The sequence below is a fragment of the Carassius auratus genome, chromosome 16 (assembly GCF_003368295.1).
Source record: "Carassius auratus strain Wakin chromosome 16, ASM336829v1, whole genome shotgun sequence".
Classification (NCBI taxonomy): Eukaryota; Metazoa; Chordata; class Actinopteri; order Cypriniformes; family Cyprinidae; genus Carassius; species Carassius auratus.
In genome coordinates, this window is record NC_039258.1 from 16,964,388 (window position 1) to 16,980,260 (window position 15,873).

General features: G+C 38.9%; 1 protein-coding gene across 2 annotated transcripts; it reads left to right on the forward strand.

Moving 5' to 3' along the window:
• Window positions 1-625: 625 nt before the first annotated feature.
• Window positions 626-15,278, forward strand: LOC113116348 (protein shisa-7-like). Of its 2 annotated transcripts, XM_026284456.1 has the most exons (7): window positions 626-2,233; window positions 2,398-2,420; window positions 7,064-9,303; window positions 9,396-9,547; window positions 12,507-12,572; window positions 12,649-12,837; window positions 13,585-15,278. In XM_026284456.1, the coding sequence occupies exons 3-7, from the start codon at window positions 8,570-8,572 to the stop codon at window positions 14,499-14,501; spliced, it is 2,058 nt and encodes a 685-aa protein (XP_026140241.1). In that variant the 5' UTR covers window positions 626-2,233; window positions 2,398-2,420; window positions 7,064-8,569; the 3' UTR covers window positions 14,502-15,278. The 2 variants fall into 2 exon arrangements, with proteins under 2 accessions (XP_026140241.1, XP_026140240.1); XM_026284455.1 differs by lacking the exon at window positions 2,398-2,420.
• Window positions 15,279-15,873: the final 595 nt, after the last annotated feature.

Genomic DNA, 15,873 nt, shown 5'->3' on the forward strand with positions numbered 1-15,873 from the left:
TAATTTGTCAGTTAAGGGAATAGTTTGCACAGAAATGAAAATGAACTCTGTATGGTTTTATTTCTTCAAAATGATTTTGAGATTTTTAGCATTACATCACTTCGTTAATGATTCCAATGGAGTGAATGGGTGCCGAGTGAATGGCTAATTAAAAACAAAACCGTTATTCCAAAAAACTGAAAAGCTGTGTTTGTAAAAGAAAAGGAAAAAAAAGAAAAATCCTTTAACTTAGCTTAGCTGTTTGACTCATTCTGATGGAACCAGCAGATGATCTGTTGGGGAGCAAAAGATGCTGAAATGCTACATTTCTTCAAATCTGTTCTGATAAATAAATCTAGGGTGGCCTGAAGGTATGTACTTTTTCAACAAATTTTCAAGTATGGGTGGGCTATTCCATTAAGTGATATGTACGTGTTCTCCAAGTCTGTTTTACATCTGCCCAATAGTTTGGCATCTTACTATACAGACTGCTTTCACCCAGCACTCGGCAGTATTTGCTTTTGTAACATTGTAAAATGATGGACAGTGCAGATGACTAAAAAGAAGCTGTTCAGTGTATCTCACACCTTGAAACATTTTGTGTCATATTCGGAACCCCCCCAAATATTCATGGAGCACATTGCAGACTAATTTGTGCGGGTTATGAACGGATGATCGGTTCTCGTCGCAGGTTTCCTGAGTGCCCAAAACAGCGGCCCACCTACCTTTATAGTAATGGCTAAGTGCATACCGCCTAATTGCTGTCTGTAGGAAAGAAAGCAGATGAGGGGGAAGATATGAGTCTGAAGTACATATACATTAATGAAAAAAAAAAAAATACACAATAGGCCTAAACTAGTCTGCAGAACGGCTTGCACTTTTCACCTGTGAGAATCACAGTATCAAGAAAAACAAATGAATTGTTCCACTAGCACAGAGTGGTTAATATTTGATGCCCTCGGTGCACTGTGTGCTGATTGCATCGCTCTCCATGGTGCTGAAATGGCGAGTGACGGCTGTCGGTTAGCCGGAGGCGCCGGTACGGGCTCCGTGTTTGGCTGCTCGTCTCCATCGCCACAGAGGACATGCGATGATTAACCCGAGCTCATGTGTTTGATATTAGATGAGGTGCAGATTAATTAAAATAAATGTTTAGCACCGATTTAATCAAGCATGCAATTGCCTAGATGATTAACCTTGGATAACTAAGGACTTATTTTAATGCAAGTTGTATTTATTGCAAAGAAGAGTATTTTAATGCAGATTAAATCAATGAAAATGTACATCGTGCAGTACCTAATTCGTTATGCGCGTACTTACACAAGTACTTATGTGAATGTAAGCCTTTTTTTATAGGCTGTGCCAAATAATAGGCAATGGCTGTGTCATCATGCAGGGTTGTTGTTTTCTTCCTTTTTTCGTAATCTTTTTCATTTTGTTTACTAAACTCCTCGCTGCCACATCGAGCAACCGCTATACGTCTTTATTTCGATGCCTTGTTGTTTTTCTGCAACCCATTCTTGTTCTTTAAGGAATCAAGATTATTAGAGTCACAAACAAAATGACATCGTTGCCATGGCAACCGATCAGTGTGTCTCCCTTCAGCACACACACACACACACTTACTCACTCACGCACCATATTGCTTAGCCAGCCATAATCGTGGCAAGGATGAGAAGTAGTTTGAGAATCGAAGCACTTGAAGCGGTCTGGAATCGACGTATCAAGCCCTCATCAGCACCGTCGCGCGAAACCAATAAACGCACTATTCAGCGCAGCGGACCTCTGTGAGAACACCCGCCTCATTCCACCGGTGTTTCGTGACAGAGTCGGAATGTTCCCGTGCGCACACTTTGCAGGCGGCGTCGATTAACGGCAACACAGAGAAAAAACGCATGGCATCGGTGCCGTCCGTTTTTCTGAGCGGTGTTAAAAATATAGGAGGGACTTAGGAAAAGGTTCTCTCACCTGGAATACTTTCACAGTACAGAACGTTTACACGCAAATAAGTTGTACACGATCTGTTGCCTATCGCTAAAAATCGATGCTTTATCTGTAGTACGAACATGGAAACAACTGGGGTAGGTGAGAGAAAATCCTGGAAGGCAATTAGTGACTATAACTGTTGTTTTGTTAGCACAAGACGAGACTGCCAGCAGTAGGAAAGTGCTGCAACAGTTTGTGGAAATAACTGAATTTCTCAGCCATCGTCGTCGCTCAGGGTTGTCCTGAGGAGCGGCAGAAATCAGCACAGGTAAGTCGCTCAACTGTGTTTCTGCAAGTCATCTAATTAACTGATCAGACGTCTATGTTTGGTTCTCTAAGTTTCGTGATTTGCGCTAAAAAATAAAATAAATAAATAAATGTTACTAATTCGACATGCTCATGTCACAATTTATGTTTGTAATCTATTGCAAGCGACCGGAGGAAGATGTTCACAGGTATGAAAGTGTAAGGTGGCTCCACATCACCTTTCGTGCAAACATGCATTCACGCCTACGCAGACGGCCATTCAATGCGCTCGCGCTGCTTGTCATGTCCACCTACTCACCCGCGTGCGAATTACAGGTCCACAATCCGCAAGAGACACGGCGATGTACGATAGTTTCACCTTCAGCTATCAGAAATGTATCAAACCCTGTTATTATTGGGGAATATGACTGTAGCGAGAGCAACAAAAGTCCGATTTGTCAGGTGGGTTGCGCAGAGGACTTTTCATGCGTTATAACTCTCTACAGCTATGACGTTCGGTGATTTTTTTTTACATTTTTTATTTATTTATGTCAACTTATGTTATGCCAAGTTGACAAAATTAACAGAACAGAAATAACAGGCATTTATTTCTTCTTATTTTTTTTATTTTTATTATATAACTTTTTTTTATTTAAATAACTGCAGGTGAAAAGCAAATACTGCATCACTATTGGAAATTAGCCTACTACAAATCTGAGGCTTCTGAAATAGGATTTTGAATTAGGCTACATTTATATACAACATCATCTGGTTTTGTTTAGTTTCAAAGAAAACAAAAAATGCCAAAGCCCTGCAAATAGAGTTCAGTAGTTTATTTGAACTGGTTTCATTATCCCAGCTCTTGAATAAAGCTGTTTTTCGAGTTTGAAAGTAAAAAAACATCCCGTCAAGAAGCACCAAGCAGAATCTGTGCTTGCCAAATGGCACATTTTGGTGCTTTGCAACACATTGTACTGATTTTTTTGGGGGGTCTGCACATATGACAGAAGCCTTACTCACTCTCATTCTGTCCTATGTGAAAATGACTCATGTCATTCCTTCAGATCTAATGACGCTTTTTTTGTCTTTCACTTCTCATTGCATTTATTTAACAGACCAGCCCTTTCCAGAACAAGGCAGTGCATTTATAAATATGCATTTTTAATATGAGTGTATGTTATAGGATGTGATGGACTGCTATAGTCAAGTCCAAGAGCAGCCTGGAGTGGCACGGTGGGGGGTATGAAGGAAAAGGGCAAACTGTTTGTCTTTCATGAGAACAGCAGTTTTAGAGGAGAGAAAAAGGTCTATTCATCCCATCTATCATTCTCTTTATCCTTCTCTCCTTCTATACAAGTCTGAACTACTGCAGTGCTATTCTGAGGGAGAGTGAGCTGCCTCAACCCACGCACTGAATATCACCGAGAGAGAGAGGGAAATGGAGGGAGGGAGATAAAAAGAAGTCGAGAGAACATCCAAAACAGACATGTTTTGCAACAGAAATACAATTAAATACAAAGAGAATGGCACGATTTCCCAAAATCAGATTAAAAGCGAACGAATCGTCCGTGATTCCTCTGTGAACTCACGTTCTAGAAACTGTTTGTGAATGCGCCACATCTTCAGTGTCACATCTCTCAGAAGTCGCCCACAGAGCCTTGCTGATTGGGTGCCGTGTTCAGGAAAAGCTAATCCAGTTTGTAGAGGCGCATACTGTTTGACATAGACGAGAAGGTGTCAAAATGGCCTACGCTTTATTACAGATATGCAAATGAGAGGTTACTGTTTTTAATGTTATGGGCTGTTCTTAGGTTTGCTTCTGTGGAAACTGTGAATGGCCCACATGAATCACTCAATGCCACACCTGTTCAGATCAGGGATCCGTGACTAAAATGTCTTCTCTTGCTGCTTAGTGCTTGCAGCTGAACTTCTCATGGGTGTGCGCAAAATACAATGGTGAAAAAAGGAAAAACATTCTTCCCACGTAGGCTGCTTGTATGTGCAAAATCCGTTATTGCATCTGTCAATGCAAAGTCTTTTCTAAAAGCACTTCGGACATTTAATGCTTCTATATTAATTATGCACAAAATGGGGGCAAAACCACAAGCAGGTTATGTTTTGCTAATTATTAAAGCGTTATTAGCAGCAGTGTTGAAGTCATTTTGCAGCATTCATCAAGTTCCCACCATTACATAAATAAGTGAATATATTCTGACCATTCAAATAATTATTTTTTAATATATCTAAATGTTGTATAATATTTCAATCATTACTTTTATTGTGGAATATATTATCAAATTCAGCCATGGTAATTTTAAACATTTGCCAAACATCTTTATTGCATCATAATATAATATAATGTAATGTAAATAATACACTGAAATACACTTTCTCAGAAACTGCCTATACATTTAATAAACAATTACAAAGAAATGGCAAATAACACATTGAATGTGAAAAAAGTAAATAATTCTAATTATGTAATTGTGTACATTACTGAATCAGTATATAATCAGTCTGTAATATTAATAGTATATTCTTTTAAAAAAATAATCATTGTTTTTTTTACAATTTCAAAAAACATTGATAGTGTATATAATATAATATACCTTTTTTCTTTACATTATTTGCTTGAACTTTAATACAAGCAGTTATTGTCCCCAGATTTATTATACCTGATTTTGTTGTAGTATTTTCTTTTAAAACATACTCAAATAAAAAATGGTTTATTTAGAGCATTTTGTTTATTAAGACTGCTTGTAAACAAATGTATGGATTTTATATTATGTTCATGACTTTTAAAATACTTCAAAGAATAATTAGCCTATATTTGTTTTTTATTTAGCATTGAAATATTTAATATATATAGAATATATATAATATAATATTTATTTATTTTTTGTGTGTGTGAATTTGAGCCGGTGCACTTTCTGTATTTTCTTTATATTTCTATTCTTAATTATTTAAAAGTGTGTATATAATATATATTTTTTTATTTCTAAGATCAGACAATATTCCATAGTTCATTATTTTAGCTATACCTCAGATGAGAGCACAGCCTGCAGCAGAGACTCAAGTATTATTTTCTCGGTCAATGCTGTATTTCCTGCAGACTTGTGTGGCTCCTCTCTGAGCAGTTTTCCTTAGTGGTATCTGTGTCTCATTACATCAAAGCCGTGCTGTTTTGTTGTCCCTTATGGCATTAACCTGTTGATCTGCGAAAACAGATTTTGAATATTCACTCTTTTTCGGAAGACTATACACAGTTTTTATACCTGTAAAAAGTGCATTTTGTGAGCCAGGATACTGTCTGCATGTGTTGCAGTCTCTACGTCTGGTGTTAGCACTGTATGTTCCCGGTGTTGTGTACACTGTGTGCGTATGTGTGTTAGTAAGTGGTGTCACTGAACGCTCTCAATTCTCTTCCACCCACACACTGAACTCCCACATACACACACACTAACAAACACACAAAGCACCTCTCCTCTGTCATACCTCTGGCTCTGTGCACTTCTGCTATGCTGTGCTCATATTTAAACCTCTACCCTGCATTTATCTCGCTTTTCTTTCGTACTTTACCCAACCTCCTTTTATCTGCTCAACGGTTTTCCACAGGCCCCTACAATTGTGACAAATAATGCATATAGGTATTGATTACAGAATAACACTGACTGTTTCACTTCCTCCCAAACATTCTGACACACAGACCTACAGTGTCAGGAAAGCAGCATCTCTCTCTTGCTTTACCCCCTCCTTCGTGTCATGCATCATGCTATGCTCTCTGAAAAGCACTGATCACTATTTGTTCAGATCATCACTACTATTCACTTCTCTCAATGCTTCTGATTCATAGTGACTTTTTGTAACACATTAGACAAACGGTCATCACATCAGCCCTTCTTTTCAGCGTCATGAGCTGGAATCTGCAGCTGTACTGCACGTACTTAGTATACATTTTAGATTAAGGTTTAAGGACAGATTTAAAGGATAAATATTAAATCTGTATATAAATACTAAAATGTTGCTGTAGTTAAGTTTGTTTTTCAAGTATCTATCTATCTATCTATCTATCTATCTATCTATCTATCTATCATTATTGTCATTTTTGCAGAAACAATATTACACATTAAGTTAACACACACAAAACTTTTTTTTTTTTTTAATTTCTATAGACTTTCTATTTTGCCTTTTAAAAAATTTGAAGAATCATAACTTGTACGATTATCAGAGCATTCATTGTTGATTTTACAGATAGGGCAAAAGCAAGTTAGCTATTGAAATGATGCGTTTTGCTTTACTGCGAATGGAAATCATATATAGGTTATACACGACTATACAATGCTTATTTGATAAAATAATAATTCTATGAGCAAGTTATCAAGAGTTCATGTTAATGCTCAATTCATTTCATGGTCATATTTTGCAGTTTTTCTATCTTTTCACACACTTGATTGAAAAAGTTTAATCGTTTGAATGTGTGCAGCAATTTGTTAAATGTTTGCTTAATTTTAGATATGTGTATTTAATGTCTGCATTTACTAATATTTCTTATGAACAAGCGCTAGCTAGTAATGCATGTCTCCTTGAATAAACCTTTTTCTTGTTTTTATTGTAGATAATGTGTATAGACATACAGTCCAACCCCATATGAAATCTGTGGATTCTATATTGATCGCATTATTTGCTGCATACCTTATTTGCCTGTCACATGCCATACGTGTCACAATGAAAATAATAGGCTGCCATGCAGATGACAAGCTAACTATGATCTTTCAAAAACTTTCACAGATGTCTGTGTGTGTGTGTGTGAGCGCATGTAGGATGTAACATCAATGTGTTAATTTCTTTTCAGAGGCACATCGCTTGATAACCGAACACTTCATAACTGCCAGTGGATTCCAAGATCAACCCTGCTAAATTAATGAGGAGACAGCCATGTCCACACCATGGTATTATTAACAGTTTCACTGAGAGCTTCAACAAACCATTTCAAATGTTTCTCGGTGGGCTTATCTGGGCTTATCTTAAAAGCAAATCTGCTGCGTGAACCATAAGAAACTGGAAAGCGGCTGCAAGGTTTACACACAGTCCCTCTCCTTGGAAACTTCTATTGTGAAGACAATCAGCCTTGAAAACGTTTTACGTCTTTTCTGCCACCATCATCATTTTTTGTGTGTCTGTGTCAACGGTTTATTATACATTTTCAATACACACTTAAAATAGGTGTAGATAGGGCGTACATTTTATATCCAACATGACAGATGACTCGATTCATATCTGATCTCTTTTAACTATTTTAAATTTACACAGGTTTATCCATTTGGTAATTCTGCACATGCTGAGTGAGGAAACACAAATTCATTTTAGTTGAGTAACGTATAGGCCATGAATGAAATACTGCACAGAATCTAAATGATCCCTCACATTACTGCCCTTGAAGTTCAACATTTGGAGTAGTCCTGTTCACACGTAAACAAGTGCAGTCGAAAAAGATTCATTTCTGAGGTTATTATTTATTATTTCACCAAGTGTATGGAAATTGATTATATTTGTTCTTACTAGTAAACATTCAGGGAGCATTACAGGTCAGGGAAATCTGCTTGAAGACTAAGTGCCATTGCTGAATGTAAGGAGTGCCCAAAAAAAGTAAAACATTAATTGTGGCGAGAAGCAAAACATTAGTTTACATTTTAAAGATGTTTACAGTTGCCCCTTTCTCTTAAATGAATAATTAATTCTGATAAGTGCCAAAACGGGGAATTAAACCTAAATACTTTTAATGTACACAGTTGTACTACAACATAATTGCCTTCATGTGTCATTAAAACACTAGCTACTGAAGTAAAGGACAGTAACGAGAAGCCATTTGTTTGTCTGTGGAAATCCACAAAAGGGAATATTTGTCTTGTTAATACATTCAAAACTGACAATTTGTTAAATAGTCTTTCATTTCCTGTTCATACATGAACTAGCAAATTGTATTGTTACCTGCACAGAATATTGTCAGAGTTTGGATTGTTTTACATATTGTTCAGGTTTTTCAGCTATAAGTTGGACAGAAGCGCGGCATGATGAGCGAATATGTGTTGTGTAACTCACCTTGAAGCTCAAAGCACTTCAAAATAGTTCTTTTTCTCTCACACCGACTCGGAGTGTGACCGTTCACAGCACACACTTTAACAGACTTTGAGAACAGAATTTTCTTTCGAGACTGTTTTGGTATATACTCAGATTTCATACGTCGGAGGGCTGCTACAAGTATATTTTACATACAGTGCAATCAGGCTGTTTTTACAAAAGTCGCATTGTGCGGTGGGTTGAGTCAGCGAGACAAAATAGCAGCGTTAGTCATGTAAAGATGATGCCCACCTTGGAAGCTCGAATGCGTGTCATCATTCTCTTCCTGCTAATCGCTGTCCCACTTAACGCTTCCTCTGCGAGCGTCCCGGGCCCTACCAGAAACACACCAAATGGGCCTATCACCATTACCCCAACGCCCAACCCCAGATCTCAGGGTAGGGGCTTTCTGTATCCCCTTTCTAAAAACGTTGGGGGCATGCGAGGGAAGTCCATGAATCGTCGGCCAAAGCAGCCAGCTGGAGCGGCAGAAATGCCCCCCAGGCCGCTGCCTCAGATAATGCTGCCAAAGAATGTAACGACTGATGCACTGAAGGCCCCTTTCGGAGCAGCGCAGGTAGCTCCGCCTCCTCGCAAACTGGTGGAAGTGGACGTGTGTCGGGGCTATTATGATGTCATGGGGCAGTATGACCTCACCTTTAACTGCTCCAAGGATGACTTCATCTACTGCTGTGGCACCTGCCATTATCGGTTTTGTTGTCCGGACCGCTCTCAAAGGTTGGATCAGAACATCTGCCACAACTACCATTCCCCTGTGTGGGCCAATACGGCCCCTCCTGCGACCAGATCCACACTGCCTGCCGATCCGGACCTCAGCCGCATCGAACAAAGCAACAACACGGTCTATGTCATCGGCGGAGTCATCTCGTTTACAGTGGCAGTGGCAGTGGCCATTAAAGTGGCATTCCACAAGGCTTCACGACAGCCTCGGAACAGAGAACTCAATATGCCCAGGTGAGAGTTCACGAGTCTCTTTTAAAAAGGATGTTTGATCTACCTTAAATTGTGTTCTATTGACTAATGATTCCTACTTGCTTCCCTGTCAGGGCTCTTGTGGAAATGTTGCGTCACCAGTCGAGTCCAGTTCAAGAGGGAGAGAGGAACAACAGTGTAGCCTTGGGTACTGGAGGAGGAGAGGGAACTCTTGGACGGCCACCTAAAAATCACTATCCAACGCTACAGAATAAAGATAACCGACGTAAGTGGAAAGCTCCATAATCTCCATATGCAGAGGAGGTTCCCTCCTTAAAGGGTTAGTTTACCCAAAAATGAAAATTAGTCCTTGTTTTACTCACCCTCAAGGTATTCTAAGTTTATATGACTTTCTTCTTTCAGACAAATCCAATCAAAGTGAAAAAAGCCATACTCAGAATTCGTGCTCTGCATTTAACTAGGGTGACCATATGCGCGGTTCATACGGGACACGTCCCAGCCAGGATTTTAATAATGCCTAAAACATCCAGTGCAGTTTAACCAATAACATGCAGGTATTGTACATAATCGACCAATCGTGGGGCTGCGTGTGAGAAGGTGAGATCAAGACGGGAAAGATCAAAGCGATGCAAATATGTGCACATGTTTGTTCGTTCGTTCAATTGACTTGAAGCGTCGCTGCGCACAAATCCAAAAAAAAAAAAAAAAAATGCGCCACAATGCTTCAAGTCCAACGAACGAACAAACACGTGAAAGTGATTCGAAAGCATAAGTAGCCATCTGCTCTGCTCTTTATAGCTCTCATGAATGTTACACAACGATCAACCTGCACAGTGCAAATAGCCAAAACCTGGATATTTTAGACAATATTAAAATCCTGGCTGGGACGTGTCCCGTATGAACAGCGCATATGGTCACCCTACATTTAACCCATCCAAAGTGCACACACACACCATGAACACACACCCGGAGCAGTGGGCAGCCATTTATGCTGACTGAATATGCCTTGCTCAAGGGTACTTCAGTCATGGTATTGCCAGCCCGAGACTCGAACCCACAACCTTAGGGTTAGGAGTCAAACTCTTTAAACACTAGGTCACAACTTCCCCCTCTCATCAATCAAGAGTTATATAAAAAATTGTCCTGGGTCTTTCAAGCTTTATAATGGGATGGGCGGGTGTTTTTGTTCAACATTTCAAAATAAAGCGCATCCATCCATATTAAAGCATCACACGACTCTGTAGTGAATCAATGCATTTTTTAAAGAAAAATATCCATATTTAAAACTATATAAATACTTTTGTGTAATTTCCACTGATTGTCGCATTCATGAGAGACTGCCTTTCAGGCAGATGACGTAGGTGCAGCACATGTGCATGTGAATCTCGTGAAAACCAACGTTTGTTTACAGGAGCAAAGGAAGCAAAGTTTCCTTACTTTACCAAAGGAAAACCAGTCTCTGGCCAACTCTCCATAATTTTTCTTTACAAATCTTTGTTTTGTGCTTCTAATTTGTGACTGGCATTTTGGTTTGTTCTCTCTCTGTTGCGCTTCTGTGTTCGTCACTAATAACTGATGCTTATGCTACGCATATGTCCTACGTTATCTGCTGGAATGGCTTATGCCTACGACAGTTAACAGAAATGAGAAAAAGGTGTTTATACTGTTTCAAATATGGATATTTGGCTTACAAAAACACATTAATTCAATACAGGAAGCCTTTATTCACCCCCCTGGAGCCGTGTTTTATTATGGATGCGTGCACTTTATTTGACTACTTTCAGACTCTTGAAAAAAATAACACCTGCCCACTGCCATTATTAAACTTGAAAGAGCCAAGACAATTTTTTTATATAACTCCAAATGGTTTAATCTGAAAGAAGAAAGTCATATACACCAAGGATGCCTTGAGGGTGTGTAAAACATGGACTAATTTTCATTTTGGGATGAACTAACCCTTTAAGAACAGTGTGCATTTAGTTTAGCAAGATGAGTTTAGCATGTTAAAGATAGTATTACTATTTAATATATCATTTAAAAAAAATGTATTATAATTTATTATTAATAGAAATTAATAGAAACATTTATTGGTAGCACAAAATTAATAGGGGACAATCTTTTTATTTATATGTTGTCGAGAATGTAAAAATATTAAATTAATTTGATGATAGCAATAATCTATGGATTCACTTTATATTCAGTTTAATTAACCTATATGTTATGATGAATAATGAAGATATTTGATATGTACATACAATACTACACTATTTAATTATGATATTATTAAAATATATTAATAATTATTATTATTAATCAATCAAAATAATAATAATTATTGAAGAAGCCGCAACATTCCACTGGGGACCTTCTGCCCCATTTCTGATGGGGGCATCTCTTTAACTTTTCACTTTAAAGAAAAAATTCAAATTAATATTTGATATCATACAAATCATAATAATATTTGTTTTGTGTCCACAGATCCTCCATTAACAAAAAGACATAAAAACTTAATATGAAACTTAAATTCAGCTCACTGTAATCTAATGACAAAAATGTTATGTTCTAACCCCAAAACTGTTCAAATGGAATAAATATCATGTTAAATGTTAATGTGTAGATGAAAAGTCAAGATTAATGATTGTGTAGCCATCCACTAAATGTACTGAGATTTATTGACATCTATGGTCAAGAAGAAAATTAAAAGTCCATTATTTCCTTATAAAATTTTAATATGCTATGAAATTAAATATCCATTATTAAAATCCATTATTTCAACATCGACAAAGTGTCATGGGTCAAATATTCATGAATATTAAATAATTTTTTAACTGTTAACTAATGTTATCCTCGTGGACCAGGTTGCAGTTGGCTGGTATTATTGCATTATATGTCATACAGAGTTCCTTTCATGTTTCCATCTCAGCTTGAGCCTAGTGAACGGCCAACTGTATAAATTCAGGACAAAGAAGGAACCCAGGGAAAAAGCAATAGCCAAATGATGAAAGGGCATTTGTGAATTATTTAGCACAGAGCTGTATATGATGGCATTAGAATGAACAGACGGTGTAAAATTTTCAACACATTGTGGAGCTAGAAAGAGCTTAATAGGGCAACATTTACAGTAGATGGATAAATGTACTTTGTGAATTCATACTAAATGTAATTTGTCACAAAGACAAGAAGGCAGAAATCTCTAAAGCACATGTCTTTGTTCTGTTTCACAGTGGGAAATCTACAGCACAACTTCATCCACACCACAGGCTCCAGTCCCAAACATACAGCTACCATTGGTAGGTAAAGCCCACAGCTCTACAATTGTTTGTTCTGAGTTTGAAATGACCTCAATGTCCATCACTGTGTTTAAAGAGCGTGCACAGCGTATGAACAACATGCAGCTGGCCACCGGTGGAACATTGAAGCCCAGTAAACATACTAACGCCATGAAGCCCCAGCCGTCCTTCCATCAATCTCTACATAACCTGGCTCAGCTGCCGCCCTCGTATGAAGCTGCCATGAAGCCTGAGATCAACAGATACTCCTCTCTCAAACGTCTGGGTGAGTGCTTTATTACCAGTGGAGAGGAAGATTCTAATCTTAAGTAAATTATGTTTTGTAGGAATTGCATAAAAGGTTGGCTTGATTGCTTTCTAATTATAACCCTCATCATTTCAAAGACATTCAGCAAATTTATAAGCAACAAGGAGAAATAGATGGACGAACATCAATAACAGCGTGACTTTTAGTACATTTGTGTTTTGAAGGAGAAATTACCTGCTTGATGATGAGGACACGAGTCTCATATGGAGCTTGGAGCGTTGCATAAAAATATCTGTACGCTTGGATTTTTATTTAAAGCAGTTTTAGTGTTTCACTGGAATGCTTGGGAGATATAAATGTTTTGTGAAGGTCATTTTAATGAGGGCAAACCATTGCAAAGCGCCCACAATCTTGTACAGACGTATACAGCCTTAAGGCCTCTCTCTCAGCTAGACATCAAACCTCCTGGGAAGTGTGAGTTACAGTTGGAGGACAAGAAAGTTCTGCACAGGCGAAGGTTATACAGGCTGATACAATGACTCAGACTTAATCAGCCAAAATATGAAATGGCTCAGGGTTGAGGATAAAACAGGATTGTAATAATATTGCTGTAGTAATGAAATAAAGTTTAAAGAATTAATGAAATCAAGCGTTAAGCATGTAGTCCATCGTTGGAGGTTAAAGAATTTATTTTATGAGTTAAATTTATATTAAAATTTTGATTTATTTTCTGATCTTTTCAAACATATTTTCCTCCACCTACAGAGAAAGGAGGATTGGAGGAATATTCAGGTTACTGTACCACCAAACGGAGGCCCAACAACGCTCCTCCCACCTTTCATTCCTCCCAGCATCACCTTCCCTGGGGTGGCGACTACACGATGGGGGGAAGAGGCACGCTTCCCAACCGTGGAACTCGTCCTCGAATACCTCATCCACAGTCTGCTCCAAGCCACACCCCAAATCCTTACCCTCTGGATCCACCGGAGTCGAAGCAAAACCAGAACTATGATACGCTTTCCAAACCGCCACGCCGCGTCAAATCCACGGACCAGCTCCTCGCCCTTGTTGACGGCAGCACCTTGTCAAGGATGTCGAAGAACCAGCAGCACCAGTACCACAAAGCCATGGCCACTTCCTCAAAGAACTCCAATACGAACACCCTGAAGAAGTCCAAGGACAGGCTGTTGATGTCCCCAGAACACCTAGAGGAGGAGGAGGTAGACAGGGTTGAGTACGATGGAAGCAGGATGGGTATGGGAATGGTCGACTACACATCTGGAGGGGGAGGTGGAATGGTACCCACCCTGCCCCGCGTTAGCCACCAGAAAGCTCAATCGCAGCAGAATGTTTGCGCCACGCCGTCGCTCGACCGTCACCACATGATCAAGATGAACTCGCACCCGACCTCGGGGCGAGAGCAAGAGCGCAATTCAGCGGCTATGTCAGGTCACCTGGGAGGAGGCGGGGCTGGAGGAGTGGGATGGGGCGACATGCCAGGAACCGGAGTTGTCATGGGAACAGGGACTCTTGGTGGACACAGTGCCAGGAGGCTTGCATTTGCAGCTAAAAGGCAAAATACCATTGAACAACTTCACTTCATCCCCGGTGGAGGGGGAAGTGGAGGAGTGGCATCCAACCAAGGGGTTAGAACAGGAAGCAAGACTGAGGTTACTGTGTGAGCAAGAGGCTGGAACGGGTATGAAGGGAATGAAGAAGATGGGAATGGATAGACTGTGTGAAGAGCTGGAGGATGGTAGAGGGACTGTGGGAGAGAGAGAGAGTGGGCGGAAGAGGGAGAGAAATAACAAGAGAAGAGAGAAAAGGAGTAGGAGGATGGTAAAGGAATAAGAGAAGCAGATTTTGAAGTAGGGGGCCACGAAAAGGGAGAAACTCGACACAGAGTGAAGTGGCACCATCTTTTTACAGATATACAATGTACATAGTGGCAAATTCACAAGATTAGATTAGATAACAGTTATAAGCAAGGTTTAATAGAGCTTCAGAGTTGTCATGCTTTTTATGTTCATGAAATTGCCGCTATAATTATGATTGAAGCTGCCATATACAACCATTTATTTGCGTACAGTTTGCCTATAAACCTATTGCATAGAATATCAGTAGAGTGTAATATAAATTCCACATGATGTGAAAGATGAACTGAGACATTTTTCATATCTTTGTCATGTTTTTATCCTCAGATATTTTACATTGTTACACATGACAGATATAGCTGCTATGGAGCCATATATTTCAGAGAACGGCTTTCATCTTATAACTATGATGGAACTACTGGGAGACTAATATAGTAATTAATGTCTGCATTAAGAGGAACCAGTTGAATATGAGTTGAGCGCTTATCCCAACTGTTGAATTGTTAAGCTACTTACAGATGGACAAACGTAATGCTGGATCTTATCTCTTTTTAAACCCTAATCCACTTCAGCATAATGAAGAAGTGCGCTTTTACAACGTATTACAAAATGAATGAAGGTGGAACAATTTGAGGTCCATAAACTCTTAAGAATCTGATGGACTCTTTTGAATACTGCGAGACAGAGAAAGCAAACCTTACCATTGTTTTGCCTGCATCTTATTCTTATTCAGTGTGAATTTAACATGGATGTACCAAGTGAGTTTCTGTTCAATTTGTTTTTATTTTGGAATCCTGAAAATAGTACACAATTTTTTAATTCTCAAGTCTGCCCTTCAGTACATAACTGGAGATCGTTTTGAACTATCGATGAAAGCCATTCTGGGACACAATTGGGCAGAAAAGCCCAGACGAAAACCAAGAGAAATGTCTGACAATCATCTTTTATCTCCATTTAAAAAGACTCATAAATGATCAATGGCACTTTGTTTGGATTCTGAGCCACCACTTTCTACAATGTCCAAGTGCTGGGATTTGTAAGGAAGATTGACCATAAGGGACGCTGGACTACCAAAAGCACAAGAATAATACATTAGATCCCTGTAATGCTGGGTACTTACCCATCAATGTTCCTCTTAGGTATACTGTGTAGACAAATGGTTCACCTTAAGCTATTAAAT

Coding starts and splice junctions, on each gene's coding strand:
- LOC113116348 (XM_026284456.1), top strand. CDS start 8,570: ATGATGCCCACCTTGGAAGCTCGAATGCGTGTCATCATTCTCTTCCTG. Junction 9,548..12,506: donor ACAGAATAAAGATAACCGAC/GTAAGTGGAAAG, acceptor TCTGTTTCACAG/TGGGAAATCTACAGCACAAC. Junction 12,838..13,584: donor CTCCTCTCTCAAACGTCTGG/GTGAGTGCTTTA, acceptor CTCCACCTACAG/AGAAAGGAGGATTGGAGGAA.